The sequence below is a fragment of the Anser brachyrhynchus genome (genome assembly GCF_964034855.1).
Source record: "Anser brachyrhynchus genome assembly, chromosome: 1".
NCBI classification, from domain to species: domain Eukaryota; kingdom Metazoa; phylum Chordata; class Aves; order Anseriformes; family Anatidae; genus Anser; species Anser brachyrhynchus.
In genome coordinates, this window is record NC_137694.1 from 114,157,256 (window position 1) to 114,176,568 (window position 19,313).

General features: G+C 36.8%; 1 protein-coding gene across 6 annotated transcripts in view; it reads left to right on the forward strand.

Annotated features, from left to right (window-relative positions):
• ITSN1 (intersectin 1) overlaps nt 1-19,313 on the forward strand; it is a 126,506-nt gene that overhangs the window by 32,245 nt on the left and 74,948 nt on the right. For 4 of the 6 annotated variants that reach the window (XM_080560020.1, XM_080560021.1, XM_080560022.1 and 1 more), the window contains exons 3-9: nt 2,560-2,652; nt 4,724-4,787; nt 12,319-12,479; nt 14,624-14,803; nt 15,271-15,364; nt 16,341-16,441; nt 17,054-17,117. In XM_080560020.1, coding sequence (XP_080416146.1) covers nt 2,560-2,652; nt 4,724-4,787; nt 12,319-12,479; nt 14,624-14,803; nt 15,271-15,364; nt 16,341-16,441; nt 17,054-17,117 — 757 coding nt within the window. The remainder of the gene's footprint in view (nt 1-2,559; nt 2,653-4,723; nt 4,788-12,318; nt 12,480-14,623; nt 14,804-15,270; nt 15,365-16,340; nt 16,442-17,053; nt 17,118-19,313) is intronic. The other 2 variants (XM_080560023.1, XM_080560024.1) reach the window with 1 other exon arrangement.

Here is a 19,313-nt window from a genome sequence, read left to right on the forward strand (position 1 = left end):
CTTGCTACTGTGTTCAAGAATAGCTTTCCTATGAGTCAATTTTGTGGTTTGATGACGGCTTCCTTTGCATCCAAATATACTGAAATGCCTCCCAACTTCTGTGTTGGCATCCAGGATCTGAAGCCACGAATGATGTCTTGATGCTGGGAAAGATCCTACTTCATGCCCTCCCATAGATCTCATTGTTTCCTCAAATAACAAAAGATGGAAATGAGGCAGTATCAGATGCCATTCATAGCTCTTGTGAAGAGCCTATTATATTTGCTTGGTTTAACTTCATCTCTTTTGATGTTCATATCCTGCAAAGGAGATCTACTGTTTCAATACCATCCAAGTCTCCATCTGGAAGAGTAAATACTGACCATCATTTGTTCTAGTTTCAGGGAATCCAGAGAAGAAATAAATAAATTTTGTTTTAAAATAGTTAATAGAATACATTTTTGGTTACCTCATGCCATAAGAGTTCTTAGTTGTGGGTTTTATTTCCCTCTTTGGAGAAGGATAGGAAGAGATGTTCTTTGTTGTTCGTGGTGTTTTTTTAGGGGGAGTACTGGAGTCATGTATACCTCAAATTGAGAGAGAGAGAGCCAGAGAATCGTTACAAATGTCACAGTATTTTTCTTTCTCCCCCACATTGTATTCAAGAATTTTTCCCTCCAAGTGTAAATTACCACATCCAGCCTTATGATCTCATGCCAGAGTAGTCATGTTTCCTTTACAGGGGGATGGTCATCTGCCATTACTTGGCCTATACTAGTTGGCCTAGCCTGTATATTGGTCAAAAAGTCTTAATCAACACTATTTCTTTTCCTCCTGCCAGGAGTTTGCAGGAAGATGGAGGTGATAGTTCCTTATGTGAACTGTTGCGTTTTGGCACATTCACATTCAAAGGAGAATCCCATTTCATCCTCACAGGGAGCACAGCTATGAAACCTGTTTACAGTGCCTCTTGTTTCTTTGGACTAATCTTAAAATGTCCTTTGTTTGAATGAGATATTATCTACCTGCCTTCTTCTAGAAATACATAGGTTATCTGAAACAGAGATGACAATTTTTACCAAGAATGTAGCTTTTCCTTCATTAACGAAACCAAACATTTAAAAGGATGTTTCTCTTCCCCTTGCCCATTTTATTTTCTCTCCAAAGTATATTTTGCCACATGAAAGTAGTTTTTAAATGGAAGAAATTTAGGAGGCAGGAAATTCTCATGTTCTTCTTAACTGCTGAGTTTGATTCTGACTCAGCCTGCAAGCAGTTTGAAGTACTTGCTGTGGGTATTTGTGGTCCCTGTTACCTGAAATTGAATCTCTGAGGGTTTAGTGCTGAGACAGAGTGAATGCTAGATCTCCTCTTTGTTTTCACAGAACAGTGATTCCTTTAACTTGGATGCCTTCAGATCGTGACATGTCTATACAGTAGGAGTTACAGGAAGTCGCACTAGCACAATATACTTCTCCAGATGTTGAAATCTGTTACATCTGTTGAGATGTGTTACTGGTCTACAAATTGTTGAGACAAGCCTGCAATATAATGTTAGATAGTTCGTTGGAGGTCTCAAGTAGAAGATGAGATGTTGTGTTTGCTCTGAGTACAAATAATCTGGAGGATGAAAGTGAAATGTCTGGAAGAGGAGAGAGAGTGGATCTGTTGCAAAAATCAAAGTAGAACTAAAGAACGCATTGTAGGAGCCTGGCATTGTAGAAGGGGTAGTAAATCTCAGTGTAAACTAAATATTCACCGCCAGCTTAGGAGCGTGGTGTGAAGAATCTGGTCCTTGTAACGTACTCTTACTCAGACTTCTCAACCTTAAAAGATTGATGAGCGTACTTTCCTAAACTGTGCTGTTGTTGCCAATGAAAATTGTTAATCGTCTGGTTTCGTCACACTTTTCCTAGACCAGTAAGGGGAGTTCTCCTCTTACAAGAGTACGAAACCACATAATACACATCTGACGAGCTGATGTACCTTTTCAGTTAAAAGAACTTGAATTTCATTTCAGCTGTACGTGCAACTGGCTCCTCACCACCTAAATATGTATTATGAGATTTCTGCATTCTATCTTCTGGTACACTGATGTTGCCTTTTAATAGCCCATTTGTAAGTTTGATTGCAATTTGGGTAGCCCAGTTGTGACTTAAGATTCCTATGAGCAAGAGGAGTGAATCAATGATCAGCAGTCATCTTAACTGGGTAACATTTAGTTCTAGTGTGACCAGGGAGGTGGTGGAGTCACTGTTCTTGGGGATGTTTAAGGAAAGTTGGACCTGGTGCTTAGGGACATGGTTTAGTGGGTGATACTGGTGGTAGGGGAATGGTTGGACCAGATGATCTTGGAGGTCTTTTCCAACCCTAATGATTCTACGATAATATTGCGTAAGTACTAACTGGCTATTTTGGGATTCATGGAACTTGCGACTACAGACTTTGGAGGAATAGCTTCTATGTTTTTGTATGTTGTTTTCATAGGTCCGGTATGGTGTGATTTAATTATACTCAGAAATAGGGAAGGTTTTTTTTTAGATGTTTCTTAATTTTGTTTTTCTGTCTCTCTTCAACTAGGCAACCTGGATATCTGGGCTATTACTGTGGAGGAGAGAGCTAAACATGATCAGCAGTTCCACAGTCTGAAACCAACATCTGGATTTATCACTGGTAATGAAATAGTTTTCACTTCTAATTTCATTTAATTAAATCTTAACTAATGAATCTAAATATGTACAGAGCTGCCGAGGAGACAATAGGACATAAGAATTTGAAAAATTGAACAAGTCTTACTCACTTCACATCCTATTTTTCATTTGCCTTGCTACATCAACTCCACCTTTTCTGATATTTTACTGTAAACTCTATACCTGGTTTATGCCACTTGATTTTTTAAGTAGAATTAAAATGATTTATAGCTGGCTCTGTACAGCAGCTGTATTGTGTAGAGGCAGCTGATACTTATGAACTGCAGAGTTACAATTCAGAATGTGGAATCACCCTGATGCTTAGTAATATTTATTGTGCTTTAATGCCCTTGGTGAAGTAACTCCCTGTCCTGAGCCTGGCTGAGATAGCATTAACTTTCTTTGTGGCAGCCTGCGTGGTGCTGTGTTTTGCAGTGTTGATAACACCATTTTGGCTATTGCTGTACAGTGCTTGCACAGCTTCCAGCATTATCTCTTTCTCACACTGCTCCCTGCTGTGAGTAGGCTGGAGATGGTTAACAAGTTGGGAGGGGACACAGCTGACCCAAACTGACCAAAGGGATATTCTGTACTAGTATGCTCAACAGCAACAACAACAACTGGGGGAGGTGGATGCACTTTTTTTCCAAGGTAGCCATTGATCAGAGACTGGCTGGGCATTGGTTGCTTGCAGGAGGTGGTGAGTGATTAACTTTGCATCACTTGGTTGTTTTGTTTATTTTTTTCCTCCCTCTTTCAATTATTAAAACATCTTTATCTCAGTCAACAAGCTTCCTGACTTTTCACACTTTGCTCTGCCTATTTTTCCCCCTGTTCTGCTAGGGGGAGAGAAATTAGTGAGTAGCTGGTTGGGTCTTAATTTCTGCTGGGGTCAACCGGCTACACTAACATACTAATAGACTAAGAAGTCTGTTTAAATAAAGATCTATTAATTTAACTGAAGTCTGTTTCAGAAACTGATTGTTTAAATTAGTGCAATCACTGTGGGTGACCTTTTAAAAAATCTAAATGGCAAAAAATGATGTAATTTGTGGGAAGCAAAGCTGTGAATAAAGGCTGCATTGGTCCTGCTAAGTTTTCATTTAAAAACACTGATTTGCTTTGGTTTTAAAGGCAGTATGGTGTCTACTTGTTTTGTTTCGTTACATTAAATTCCCTTAAGAGCTATCTAAAATCTTATGCTCAGTGGAAATAAATGTAAGGTAAAGCTATGTTCTACCTTTTCTGCTGTCTGCCCCATCAAGAAGATTTCCAGAGTATGAAATCAGAATTGGATTCTTGGCAGAGTCTCATCACACCCATACATAGCTCCAAGTATACAATTTGATTGTTCCTGCTCCTGTTGCATGACAGACTTGACACAAAATCTGTTGTAGTTCAGTATGTAAGCTAGTACAGTTTTTATTGACTTCCTTTGATAATTAGTGCTATTTCTAGTTTGTTTACAAATTTCCTTTACAGGCCACATTATTTCCAAGTGCCTAATCCTTTTGTAATTGTTTTTCTATCCTTACTTTTAATTGATATTTGGAAAATGACTGAAATGTACCATTGCTTTCTTTAAGGGATGCTTTATCCTGGGTTACACATCAGGATAAAAACCACTTTATTTTCTTTGTGGCAGCTGACTAGCCTTTTACTACCAAAAATCTAGGATAGAGTTTGTATTGATACGTAATTTCTTTGAAGGAAAAAATTTTCTTGTTCTCACAAAGCACATGATTCCTGCAAAGAGAGCCATTGACACAAATTAGGTACTGTGAACTGTGAGTTTCCCGTAGTACTAAATGTTTATGTCCAATTGACTTCATGTGGTGCTGACTGTTGCAGACTGAAAAAGTATGTCTTTGTTGGAAATATCTTGTAGGTTCTTGAGTGGCAAACCTTAAATATCATTCTCTGTTGTGTATCTGTAGCATTAAGTACTTACGGCTTTACTGGTGTTTCCGATTTAGATATTTTGATTCATGATTTCCTCTTTACTAATTGGTATTTTTAGCATTTTCTGAAATGATGTCCTATTTATTTTATAGGTGATCAAGCTAGAAACTTTTTTTTTCAGTCTGGGTTACCTCAACCGGTGTTAGCACAGATATGGTGAGTATATGGAGGAAGGGGGAGATTGCAGTTATGTTGGAGCATGAAGCTCACTTGTACAGACTTGTGCAGTAATTGTATTTCATATTCTGGGGTTTTAAAATCACCCGTTTTGTTCAGTGTGCTTCCAAAAGTCTACAAGACAAATATGCTTTCTAGTATTGTTTAGCTGAGTTTCTAAGTTACTTTTTCAGTTACTGGAAGTAGCCATCCTTCTACAAATGGCGTTTTTGAAGTTAGTGATTTGGAACCCTCATTACAAACTGCCAAATGCTTTCAGTTTTGTTAAAACTATACCAATACAATCATTAAGCACGTTAAGTAGTAGTAAAATTCTTTCTAATTAGCCTATGTAAGACTTGCAAAATTTATTACCAAATTAAGACTGACAATAGACTGTTTTCTTTGTAGTTGAAGATACAGTTTGAAAGCTTGAAATTTTTAGTATTTCTTGGTGAGTTTAGACATCTCACAGTCTTCATTGCTGTACATTACACATCACAGATATTTCTACAGTCTCACAGTTTTCTTCATGCAGGAGAACTTTTGCTCTAGATTACATGACCCTTTTGGATTCGGAAGTGCTAACTGTAGACTACTTATAATTTGCATTAGTTATATTACTACTAAAACTTTCTAGAGTGGAAAAAGCAGCAGAGCGGTGGATAACTTTCAACAAATGTGTTAACTTTTTCTCTGATGTTAACTGTTCGAAAGAGAGGGTAATTTATTGCATTTATAACAACTTTTTGTTGTAGTAAAGGCTTCAGAAGGCAAAGTCTTGCTCTGACTGAAGGAAGAAAGTTATTTTCTTGCAAGAAAAACAATCGCTTTGGAAATATGCATGCTTTAAAGAGGGACTGGATTTACATGGCTTTTAAATAAATAGCGTATTTTCTTTTCAAATGACTTTTGTCTTACAAATATCAAATCTGGTCTTGTTACCTTATTTGCTAGAAGGCTCAGTGAAAGTTCAGATGTCCCTGTGGAACTTATCTTGCTTCTTAATTAAAGAGTGAAAGAGGTTTTGTCTTGAACAAGACATCCTTTCTCCAAAAATGTTCCATAGGCATTAGCTTTAAATAGGTGTTAACAAAACTAAACAGTTGTAAATAGTCTGACTAAAAATCTCTTCCTCTCTGAATTATTCAGTTTTTCAGCCTCTTGAGAGGGAGAGAATCATTCCACTGGTTCTGTAGTTGTCATAGAGACAAGACCCGAACTTGCACATTTTTTTAAATAAAGCTGAGCTAAAACTTATTCATGCTGCCTTTCTAAATCATACCAAAAATGTAGGTATTTCCCTCTTTCTCATTGTCTGTCTTCTTTTTTCAATCATCTCTGAATTAAGAGAAGTAATTATTTAAGTTAAAGTCTAGATCAGTTTTATGAATTCTCAGTTGGAACTAGAATAACCAAGTAAGACAATATTTGCATAGTGGCTGTAAAAATAAGAGACCTCTTAAAAAAAACAACCTTCTTTTTCCCACCACTTGAATGATTTAGCTCTTTTGATGAATCAGTGAATGTTTGTTTGTAAGCTACCGCTTATTACTGCTGTCCCACAGAAACAATAGAAGTTAGACTGTTTAGTGGCAAGAAGTCCTTTGCAGCTTCCAAAGGACGTCACAATATGCTCCAGACTGCACTGAAAAATGTGAATCATTGTTTGCCTTAGCTCCCAGGGGTAAGATCTGTAAGTGGCACTTGCTTTGTGGATTTAGAAGTTAATAGCAATATTCTGAATGTTGCCTATCCAAATTTCTATTAACATTGATGTAGGACTGTGAATATTTTAACAGAGGGGGGAAATCTGCCATTAAAAGCCCGAAATCTCTGTAAGAGATAAGATCTACATAAAATATTTTTTATCAGTATTTCGTAAATAGATGGAAATGCTTACTTTATATAGCACGTGATTAATAGAGGGAGAGAAGGGAAGGTAAAACACTCTTCAAGAAAGGAAAGTTACTATTCTGAGTTAGAGCAACTTGTACAAGTCTTCAGATTAATTTTCTGATCCTAAAAATATGGAATCATGGGCATATTGTATGTTGCAAGTATTTTCCTATTCTCAATGAGCTGACTTATTTGAATACAGTTTATTATATTAATGTCTGCAAGATAACTTAGCATTTTTTTCATAAAAGGCTACCTAGAACTGTATGTAGACAAACCTATGTTAATACAAATTTCCATCTGTTTTGTTGGCTATGGAAGTTCTCGTATAGAAAAAAAACAACTGGGAAAGGAATTGCAGGGGGGTTGGCCTAATGAATGACAGGCCAGCTTTCTGAGCTTTCTGCAGAAAAATCAAACTTTCTTTGACTTTCCAAACATATTATCTCATGAGTGAGAGAATTTTGTTCAAGTCAGCTGTATAAGGATTATAGCAATCTTACATTTTAAGTAAATTTGAATTGCCTTTTTTTTTAATCATGAAAAAGTAGTTTTTACTAGAACTTCAAGAAATACTACCTAGCTGAAGTATCAGTTAAATGTTTTCTTCTTCAAGGGCTGCTTTGAGGATATTCTGCAGTTGGTGTAATTGTTTTCTAAGATGACACTTTGAAAAGTATATCTGATTTAAATTTCTGCTATTAGTCAGTGTTTCCTTAGTACTCATGCTATTTAAAACAGTAGCTCCATGCTTTTTAGCACTGAGAATTCCTGTGTCCCTTCTACACAGCATTCATGTAAGAAAAAAGAAGTCTCCGTGTCCTTGGTGGAGCAAACTACTGGAATTATTGTGACATGTCATGTATACTACTAATCTACCCTTTTCAGGCTTTATAGTATCCAAAGCTGTTTTTTTTTTTTTTCTTTTCTTTTCAAAAGCCTCTAAGTAGGCATTGAATTGAGACAGCAATGGCTTGAAAAATAACTGTTTTTAAGTAGGTAACAACCTGGCTGTCTTCTAAAGCTCTCTGGAGTGCTGGCCTCAAAAAGCATCTTCTGTGTAGCCTGTCTCTCTTGAATTAAATGGGAACTAAAATAATCAATGCCAGCTGTTCTGGTGTGTTTAGAGTTATTTGGTTTTTATTTTTTCAGGACAGACTAAAACTGTCAGGTGACACTACCTTTTCCTGACATACACTTCCCTCACAAGCTCACACTTTCTTAAATTTCTATCAAAGTGTGGATCCGAAAGATAAAGGGGTGGCAATTCTATGAGTTGTAGATCTTACTATACATGCATCGCGTAAGTGAATGATGAAAAAAAAAGTAATTTCTCCTTTTATGCCTGAATTTTATGACACAGTGTGGGATTGTATATTCTAATATGGGAATATGAAACTAAATAATTCCAGGTTTTTCAACTGCAGGGTGTTTCCTTGCTTTAACACTGTTGTTTTCATAGAGGTGGATGTTTTGTAGCCTAATTGTAAGCACATTTAAAGGACAAAAATGCCTGCGTGCTTAGTTTCTGTCTTTAATAGATGCAGAAATAATCAAGTTGTCTTTGCATTCTGAAGAAAAAAAGGAGAGAAAGAAGCAGGAAAAGATCTGTAGGGGAAGAATTTTGTCACCACCTGTAATCTAGCATTGTGATGAAGTCTGCTGTAGTTTTTCTCATTAGAAAACCCCTGTTGTAAACACAGGCATGTTCTATGAAATATAATCAATATTTGGTCAGTGTTTAATTCATTTACTGCTCTCCACTAGTTTCCGGCCAGACCTTAAATGAAGCAAATTTAAGGACATTACATTTTTCCAAATTTCATTAGAAGCAGAACAGTGTAATTAGTGTTTACTGTCAGGCGCTTGCTGGATTTAAGGTGATGTTTATTCAAAGTAGCACTGTAATCTAACAGCATGACAACTAGGTTCAATAATTAGAAATGGAAATTTGTCCTATTTATTCACTAAAGATTTTGTCAGACCAAAGCTGATTTTTGTTAACAAGCTGTGAAAACATGTATAAATTCTGTAGCATGTATGTAAATTTTTTTACTGAAATTCACACTATTGAATAAAATAACAAAGCCATTGGTGTAGAGTAAATGAGTTGAACAGAAGGTCAGACAGTAAATTAAAACTTACTGATGATTAAGTGAAAGGAGTTCAGTGAAAGCAGTAAGGCTGGTGCATATCAAAGTTTCTTATTACTGGTCAGTTAATATTTTCTCATGTTAAATGCAAAGACTTACTGTGTTCTTGCAGTATGCTGCTAGTGTCTGGAGGATCAAGGCTGCCTACAGCACAACAAGTATTTACTCTTACTGCATTTTCATGGCCATGTATTTGACAGTCTCAGAGATTCTGCTTGTGATGGAAAGCCCCCAATTTTATAAATCAAAGTAGTTGCATGTGTAGAAGCCACTTACGTTGAACAAATGGCTTATAAATACATCTCGTGTAATTACTTTGCTTAAATGCAGAGGTGTAAGGAGCATTGCAACTATTTATTTGAGTTGTTGGTGCCAGTTGGTCACAGCGGAGCTGACTGACTTCTCTGTTGAGGAAGGTGTCTTCCTTGGGAGGACCACTGATGACTCAAGTCAAAAAAATTGTTTCTCCAGATTATTTTCCCTGATTTTGTATGCACATCCACAGGTTTGCTAGCTGTATAAGCCTGGATTTTACTCTCCCATTTCCACTGGGCATCTGACAGAAGAATGGCTAAGCAAGCATTGAACAAAACTTTCATTAAAAACAAACAAACACACATTTTCCCCATTTAATAATTTTGCATTTTCGTTAGTTGCCTTTGGAAAGGTGTAGAGTGTGCTGGTAGCTAATTATCTTCTGGTTTCCATTGTTCTTAGCACTCTTATTTTTCTAGTGAAGCTATCTTACACTTAGTATACTTTTTTTCACTATATGTTGGTTTACTTTCTAATGCAAAACCCACACAGGGGAGCACTTCAAAAATACAGTTACCCATTTTCTGACATTCTAACACTCCAAATAACTTTTGCCTCATCTTACCTAGCATGTTTCAGGTTTGTAAGACTTGCAGCCTTATTTCTCCCAAGTGGGACTTTTAGAAACCTAATGTCACTGTTTATAGGTGGTGACTAATGTACGTTATATGAACTGTTTCGGTTCTAAAAAGTAAAAGGTGTGTGAAGAACAAAATTAAAATATCCTGAGTAATACCCTTCCTTGTAAGCCTGAGAGAAGATTTTGAACAGCAAAAATTCTGCAACATGTTGTGGGACATTTTTATGCTAGCTGTTGTTGTAAGAATGGCAATTCTGTCTCTTTTCTTGTCATAGTTAAACTATGAATTCCTTCAAAATGAATTAGGGCTTATTACAGGAACTTTAAGTTGAAATAAACATTTCTGATATAGAGAAAATGTCAGAGAGATGCAAATGTAGAACTATATACATGCAATCTGTGTAGAAGCTTTTGTATAGTGTCTTGTGGCGTATATGCTGGAAACTAATAAACTCAGTACTTTTATGTTCAGAGAAAGCTGTTGCACTTAAGAATTAACAGAATGTGGATAACCTCAGTAACAAAATGTGAGAAGCCTACTTTGCATTTTACCTATTCTCTAGAAGTAACTGTACTTTGCATTTCAAAATACACATTTTTTATTAACAATTACTGTCATCTAACCTTACCGCTCAGAAGAGAGAGGCTTCACTAGGGTTCTCCCACTTGTCTCTGCAAGCTGCAGGAAAACTAAAATATTAAATTTCCATTTTAACTTAGCCAGCCATTGCATCAGGAGGTACCAGTGTTTTGCTTGCTCTTCATGGAAGAGTGATCAGAGGCTGAGGCTCTAGAGCAACGGTGCTCTGCAAGAAAGAAATACTCATTCCAAAGTTGTACTTCTCTTGGTCCAGGTTTGCTGTGCTGGTCTTCTCTCTTCCTTCTGCTGGTTGGACTACCATAATTACAGTCTGACTGCTGTAGTAGGATCTTATTAACTGATTATTTGTGAAACAAACAACATACTAAGTGATATGACTGAAACTTGAATCCAAATTGCATTATGCTATGTGGGTCCCAGAATCAGTTTTGGCTACAAATTTAGGTTTTCAAAGACTAAATGAGATTAAAGCGAAGTCTAAAGTTACTGAAAAGTAGACAGCTTTTATGTGTAAATCAAACTTCCCTGTGATACAGAGATATATGTTTGCACAGCCAAAACTTGTTCTCTAATGGAATATATGTAGTAATTCAAAATCTCCGAGGGAGTGGTGCAATGCATACTTTTCTTTCTAACTGTAAGCCCCAGAGTCTACAGTTCGCTCATAAGACTTCCTTCTTTAAATACTGCTGCCAGCTTCTCAGTTATTTTGTCTTACTCCACCAATGTCACAAGGTTGGCTGTACTACTGAAAATGTCTTAAAAATATTAGAAAGAGTTGGAGTGTCTCCAGTTTTGGGGAAGTGCTACTGGCAGCTTAAACCAGGGGAAACTCGTAAGATACATGGTTCATCTGTAGTTGATCTGCTGGGATCTACCTCTTTGTTGAGTTTTCCTAGTGTTTTTTTTTTTTTGGGGGGGGGGGGGGGAGGAGGGGCTAGGCTGGGAGGGTTTTCAGGCTTTGGATGCTTTACCACTGTTTTTACCAAACTATCTTCTTCTTTAAGTACCAATTATAAATAACTGTCATTTATTGCACTACTTTCTTGATAACTTTTGGCATACATTGATGAAAGCTTTTGTTGATGGACAGTTGATCCAGAAATAAAGCTCTTTTTTTAATTAGACTGCCCAGGTCCTTTGTGTTGTTCTGTCCATGACATGTAATGTATACATGAGCTTAAAAATGCATAGTATTAAAATACTGAAATATGTACTTAATTCTTCAAATGAATGCAAAGAAATAAGCATACTGTGAAAAACTCAGCTTATAACTGATTACATTATTAATGTACATTTACTGTATTTTTTGGCTTGCAACTGCAGGAACCAACATTCTTCTTCCTGCTTCTCCCCCTTTCTACCCCCCACCACCAACCCATTCCCATTCCCTGCCGAGCATGTTTTTTTTAACTATCGAATGAAGAAACAAAAAGAAGACAATTTAAGTCAGACTGCTCTAAATGAAAGCCTATTCAAGATCTAGGCTCAATGTTTTTTCTTGAGTATTATTGTTTAACTGAAAACCCAATTGTACACTTGCAGATATAATGGTGCTTAGTAAATTGCACAAATTTAAAGAACATTTTGTTTTAAGTGTAGATAAAGTACTAATTTGCAGACTAAGTCATATGATTCCCAGTGGTGCTGTTTGTAGTGCCACATAGATTTATTTGTGTGATTTTTACAAAGTTTTAGTACAACTACATTAATCCTTTCTTTCAGGTTGCTTCGCTGTAATTCCTCTAAGAGTTGAAAAGTGGCTTTAAAAATATTTATTTGCCACTCCAAGAAAGAAATCAAGAAACTCTTGGTTTAAACAGTGTCTTGTCTGATGACTGTTTTTAGCATGGTATAATTGTTTTGGAGTGGAAATTAATTAGTCTTGAATATTACACGCCTGTGTGTGTGTGCGTGCTTCTAGGTCAGTTCCTGAAGTTCATAATTAAAGGATCTAACTGTGAAAATTGTGTATTTTTGTAGGGCTCTAGCTGACATGAACAATGATGGGAGGATGGATCAGCTGGAGTTCTCAATAGCTATGAAACTTATCAAATTAAAACTACAAGGTTATCAACTCCCATCTGCACTGCCTCCTGTCATGAAGCAGCCACCTATTGCTCTGCCTAGTGCACCAGGGTTTGGTAAGCTCTTCGTTGTCCTCCTGGTTAGCTTGTATTGTAGCACCTAAGTGTAATTTGATTTTCATTTTGCAGTTTCTGAAACAGTGGTACTTGGACACAAAACCAAATGCTTTAACTTGCATGCATATGCTAAAAGAAAAATGTCATTGAGTTTTGCTTTTGGCACCCAACCCTACTCAATAAAGTAAGCTTGGGTCCTGTTTGCTTTAGGTCTTACACTGCTCCCCATATGCTCCAAATAGAAGTGTTTGTGAGAAAAAAAAAGATAGACCACCTAGCAGGGCTAGTACATTCCAAAGTAATAGAGTTTTTATTTAAACTATTTTTATTAATCTCTATTTTTATTAAGGGATCTCCAGCTTTGGCAATACGTTTTTCTTGATTTTGTACAAATCAGGGTGGTAATGCACCCCTCTGCTTTCAGTTTTAGAACTAAAAGCAGAACACGTCACTGATATGACCTAGAACAACTGCCGATTCATTTCTTGTGGTTAGTACTGCCAAGTTCACCATCATTTCAAGGAAAGGAATAGGTAAAATAGGTTAGAGAGAGAAGCCAACAGGGGTTTATGAAGGACAGGTCCTGCCTGACTAACCTGATCTCCTTCCAGATGACCCGCTTAGTAGACACGGGAAAAGCAGTACCACAGTAGGGATTGTCCCGTTGTATGCAGCACCAGTGAGACTGCACCTTGAGTACAGTGTTCAGGTTTGTGTCCCTCACTACAAGAAGGACATTGAGGTGCTCAAGCGTGTGCAGAGAAGAGCAATGAAGCTGGCGAAAGGACTAGAAGACAGGACTTAGGAGGTGCGATTGAGAGAACTGGGGTTGTTTAATGTGGAGAAGAGGAAGCTGAAGGGAGACCTTATTGCTCTCTACAACTACTTGAAGGGAGGTTGCAGTGAGGAGAGTGTTGGTCTCTTTTCTCAAGTGACAAGTGATAGGATGGCGAGGAAATGGTCTCAAGTTGAACCAGGGGAGATTTAGGTTGGATATCAGGAAGGATTTCTTCCCAGAGAGGGTAGTCAAGCATTGGAACAGGCTGCCTGGGGAAGTGGTGGAGTCTCCATCCCAGAAGGTTTAAAAGATGTGTGGATGTGGCACTAAGGGACATGGTTTAGTGACGGGACTCAGTAGGTCAGGTTCATGACTGTACTTGATGATCTTGAAGGTCTTTTCCAACCTTGATGATTGTATGATTCTATGTTGAAAATATCTAAATGAAGGTGAATCTCATGTTTGACACCTTGATATTCTGCTGTAGTGAGAGGTCTTTTACCTTTCTGGTTTAGTCATTGCTGTAACTGAGGTTGAATGGTGCCTGAGAGTTACTGCCATCATTATGAAAAGGGAACAATGCACTTGATAAACAGCATACAGTCCTGTTGTTTGATTAGTTGTTGCTACGCAAATTTTACAGTTTTTATTTCTGACTGTAAGAAATCAGTGAAATTGAACAAAACAAATACTGCTCTAAGCGAGAAAAGGCATAATAAAGTCACCCCCCCCCCCCAAAAAAAAACAACACAAAAAACCAGCAAAATCCATGATTTTCTTTTTTGTTATTCATTGTAAACTTGATCTCAGCTGCTTGCACACAGCCTCATTCTTCCCATTGGCATGACTAGACCTCCTTATGCTCCCTGTTATCCATGCAACTGTGCTTACACCTAAAATACCTCATTACTGTGCTTTATCCTATTAGCTTTGCACTGTTTCATCTTGACAATAGTCTGCAAGCAGTTATCCTGAAGCTTGTTCTTTTCAGCTGTGGCTACATGTAGACTTCGGGTTCATTACTCACTGGAAGTTGACAGTACTGCTCTTCATTTAGTTCAAGGGAAACAATTCTTTTCTTCAGCAAATGCTAATTTACTTTTTTTTGGTCAGTGTTGCATCCAGCGTGATCTTATATGCATACATTATAAAATGGTATTTTGTTCCCTCGACATTGTTTTATGTTGCCCTGCCATGGTAATGGTGCAGCGGACTGTAAGAGTTCTTTAGAGGGGTGTGTAGAAGTTTCCATTTCGATTTGTTCTTTAATTCTGCATTTACTGCTGGCTTGCAGGCTGCCGGTAAGTCGTTACATCACAGTAGGAGTCTCTAAGTCAGAAAAAATGTCTCCTTTTCTCCCCCGTAGGTATTGGGGGCATTGCCAGCATGCCATCTCTTACAACTGTTGCCCCAGTGCCAATGGCATCAATTCCAGTAGTAGGAATGTCTCCGCCATTAGTATCTTCTGTTCCTGCAGCAGCAGTGCCTCCCCTGGCTAACGGAGCTCCTGCTGTTATACAGCCTCTGCCTGCTTTTGCTCATCCTGGTATGCTATGTACTGAAACTCTTTACTCTCTTGCTATTAACAAGTTATTTTGCCATTTTCTTTGGATCCGGAGAAAAATAGACATGGACTTAGCTATTCTAACTTATTTTAAAGAATGGTTTTGGATAAAAACCGTACTTTGGTTTAGCCCAATGTAATTGGTTAGCAAACTTGTTAAAAGAATGTATATGCTGTACTGTAACAGTCAGTCATGTTGAGCAACAGTGTGATAAATCAAGCTTGCCTGTAAACTGTTAACTAGAAATTGGTCTGTTGCTATCTATTTATAACTATTGAAGTACTGCTATTTGTTGGTATTACTTTAAAATACTTAATGTTTTTTAAAAAGATATTATCAAAAGAACCATAATATTTTTTTTTTGACATTAGGAACTAGATGAATGTCATTGAAATTCTACAGTTTAAAATGCTAATACTAAAAAATACATGCATTTTCTTATATACAGCCACATTGCCAAAGAGTTCTTCCTTTAGTAGATCTGGTCCTGCATCGCAGCTAAACACAAAACTGCAAAAGGCACAATCGTTTGATGTGGCCAGGTAAGATGCTGTACAATGAATATACATGTGTATCTGGTTCCTCCTTGTTAGAAAAACAACTTCTCTAACAAAATTATTCTCTGAAATACTACTTACTTGCAGAAATCAATTCCTGCTGAGATACTACTTCAGGATGTCATAGGATACTGTGGTTTTACAGGGAATGCGGATGAGTAATGAACAATTGAAATATAATAGGCTCTTACAGTATGTGTTGATATAATTTGCAAGCTCTTGAAAACTTAATTTTTAGAAAAGCATATGATTCCATAAACATAATTTGCATTGTATACTACTGCACAGGCACTCTCCTGTTAGTGTGGAAACATAAGTAAAATTAGCAACTGTATGATTATTTTAAAAATAAATATATTTAATATATTAAATTTTCCACTGTCTGCTCAGTGGACCAGGGAAAATGGATTTGGTGGGTTCAGTTCAATTTTTTCATTGTAGTTTGGTATGCTTTCAGAAATGCTTGTATAATTTTTTTTTTCCTTAAAAAAAAAAAGTACAAAGTTTGAATGTGCTTAAAGACAGAAAAGCTACACTTATTGGTTTTCAGTATGAAGACTTGTCAGACTAGCAGTTAAAGTCAGGGTAAAATGAGATATTACTTCCACTGACTGTGCATTTCCTATCATACGTTTAGGTAAAAGCTTTTAGCTCCTCTAAACCGTTTAGGTTACTTAATTTCTCTGCTAGTAAAGGAAAAAACAAAAAAAAAACCAGCAAGAATCTTAGGCCCATCATTCATCTTTTCCAAAAAACAGCTTCGAAGATATGACAAATGTTTTGAAATATGAAGTCAAAATTGTTGTGGTTTCAGGAATAGAAGGGAATATTTGGAAAAGAAACATTTCTGGATAAAACTTAATCTCTGTGCAGCACTTCATCCTGTTGTACTTGTCACTTCATGCTATTAAATTTAAGATTGTATTTTTTTCCCTCACCTCTATCCCTTTTTTAATTCTAGTGTGCCTCCTGTGGCAGAGTGGGCTGTACCTCAGTCATCAAGACTGAAATACAGACAGCTGTTCAATAGCCATGATAAAACAATGAGTGGACACTTAACAGGTATTGAAACAGTTATTGTCGTTTCCTCTTTTAACTGTAAAAGATCAATTATAATAGCATTCTAAATGCTGTTTAGATGGCAAGAAACTCTTATCTCTCCAAGTTATCACTGACAATATTTTTCTATTCAAATTTCCCAACTCCTTAATGATCTCTGATATTTAGTATCCTTTTGTTAACTTTCTTCCTGTATTGGGAAATGATTCTTGGAAAGGGTACAATGCGTTTTGTGAAAACTTCTGTAGCCATTTGTTATGTTCGACTCATCCACTGATGGGTGTTCCTATCCAGTTTCAGAAATAGAATAGAACAGCACTCTGGCTTAGTTTCACTAGTTCTGAGAACATCTTTGCTTTTCATAGCTTTTTTTTTTTTTTTTTTTTTTTTTTTTTTTTAAGTGAGTGTTGTGGAGGATGGAAGGGTTTTCTATTTTTTAGTATTTTCTTTTCGAGGGGCTTAGGGATAGCAGTGTGTATAGCCTGTTCACAATGATAACATCTCTTTGGTGGTACCTATTCAAAACTAACCTCTGCTTGTGCAATAACTACATGGCAATACAAGAAAAGGAGAAAAATGCTTATATGTTTATTAATCCTTGTTTTAATTTGTTAGGTCCACAAGCAAGAACTATTCTTATGCAGTCAAGTTTACCCCAGGCTCAGCTGGCTACAATATGGTAAAGATAAATCTAACGATTTCTACCCAACCGGAAACTGTACTTAAACCTCTATAGTGTATCTTGTTTTTTTCTCCTCTCTTTTTAATCTCTCTCCACTGATAAATCATTATATTTTGCTCTTTTGAATGTTTAACTTTATAAAACAAAGCCTGCACTCTGCACTGCCATGCCTATATTAATATTACTCCACAAAACCAAAAAAGAATATATTTTACATTATACCCATAGGTGTTTTATATGTTGGATTTCAATTGTGGGGGTTTCAGGCAGACCAAATGTTCAGCCTCCCGTCTTCTACATCCTCAAGTGTATGTGATACAGCACTAGTGAAAGTTACACACTTGCACAGGTAGTACAAAAGGAAACTTAATCCAGAACCATACTTTCTTTGGGGCTCATCTGCCTTTTACATGAATTTCTAAGGCTTGTTTTCAAGGATCTGGAGTTATGCACTTCAATTCATGAATTTTAGCAGTATGTGTCTTGGCTTCTCTTTTCCTTTCAAGTTCTTTTTTGCCAAAGTTTATCGTGCTTTTATTGTCACATGGATTAGTCTCTCTTTTCCCTTATACTTTCAGAGGTCATATTTTCCTATGTACTGTGTAATGTTTCTACGTTATTACTTGGTAGTACTTAGTTACCGTTGATTTATGGTTATCTTTGGTGACTTCTCAATGGCTTTCACACTGCTTCTGTACATTTTTAATTTCCAGTTCTCTCTGCAAATTATTTCTAATTAACCTCTATAATTTAAAAGTCTTTCCTCAAACACCACTGTCAACAAAATAACCTGTCTGACTTCTGTTGTGTGAGGATGTCAACTATGTTGTCACTGTAATGTGGTAGTTAAGTTGCACTTACTTTCTTTGCTAAGCACTGATGTTTTTGTTATATTAAAAAACAAACACTCTCTCCTCTGTTTCCTAACAAAGCTACTATAAGGAAAAAATAGCAACCTGATCATCCAGCAGATGATTAGTCAGAAAATTCTGTGCTTGTTGCCAGTGCTTAAGTAGGTTGTGTGGGCAGGGGAATGACGTCAGCATGCTCCAGGATCTAAACATAACTGTTGTAATTTTTGACATTCAGAACTGCCAGGTCTATTGAGATACGGAATAGGCTTTATGCCTTTGTTGGCCTAGGTATTGTTCCCTTTCCTGACTTTTATTCTCTGGCAGTGGAACCGCCAGGGCAAGGCTTTTCAGTCTGTATTGGCCGTAGACTCACCTTGTTTTAGGGGTGGATTCACTGATTCATAGGCACACAAGATAAAGTACCGATGTTCAGCAAGTCAGCTATTTTGTAACAGCTGTTTCAGGGACAAAGACGTGGACCCATACTGTTAGAGTAGCCGAATTATATCCTTGCATGCTAGATTTTCATTCTACCAGCTTGTTCCTGTGCCTCAGCTTGTTTCTGTGACCCAGCATGAGTAGCTCAGTAACACAGGTATGGACCAAATGGGGCTATAGTAGTATTCTAAATTTAAATCCCATAAGCAAAGTCCTATACCTTGAGAAATCAAAAGCATAGATCAATTGCTCACCTTAGATTTTCACAGTATCATGAGACATTTTCCTTTAGGATTAGAGTCAGAAACATGCTGAAGAAAAAAAGCTGATATTTAGGCTGTTAAATTTTGTCCAAAAGCACCTTAATATGAAGGTGTTTTTGGACATTTCATGAACCTGTTGGAGCACTGCTTTTAGGCCATCCTGTGGCCTTACTGCATCATTTTTTTCTGTATGCATGGCAATAAAATGTTTTTGTGCTTGTCTGGGCTAAAACATTGCTGGTTTTGATTTTAATGCAAATGTGTGCTCAGGAATGCAAGAAGTATACCAAATCAAAAACTTCTACACTTTCTTGAACAATATTGTGTAGTGGATGTTCACAAGGTGTCCAAGAAAACTCCATTGATTAACATTATTTACATAGCTTATAGTATAGGCAGCACTCAAAAGCAAGAGAAGTAGAAACCATGGCTGTAATGATAGTTTCAAGGAAGACATGCAAGAGAAATATGGGAAATAGTGATGCACTTGGTTTTTGCCTTTTATTTGTTTTAAAGAAGTAAAGTAGTTTGAAAAACTAATGGAAAAAATGAATTAATTTGGAACTGAATATACCAAAACTGTGCTTTTTAACAGTGATTTTTAATCTTTAAGAATTTACTTATTTTTTGTATCTTTC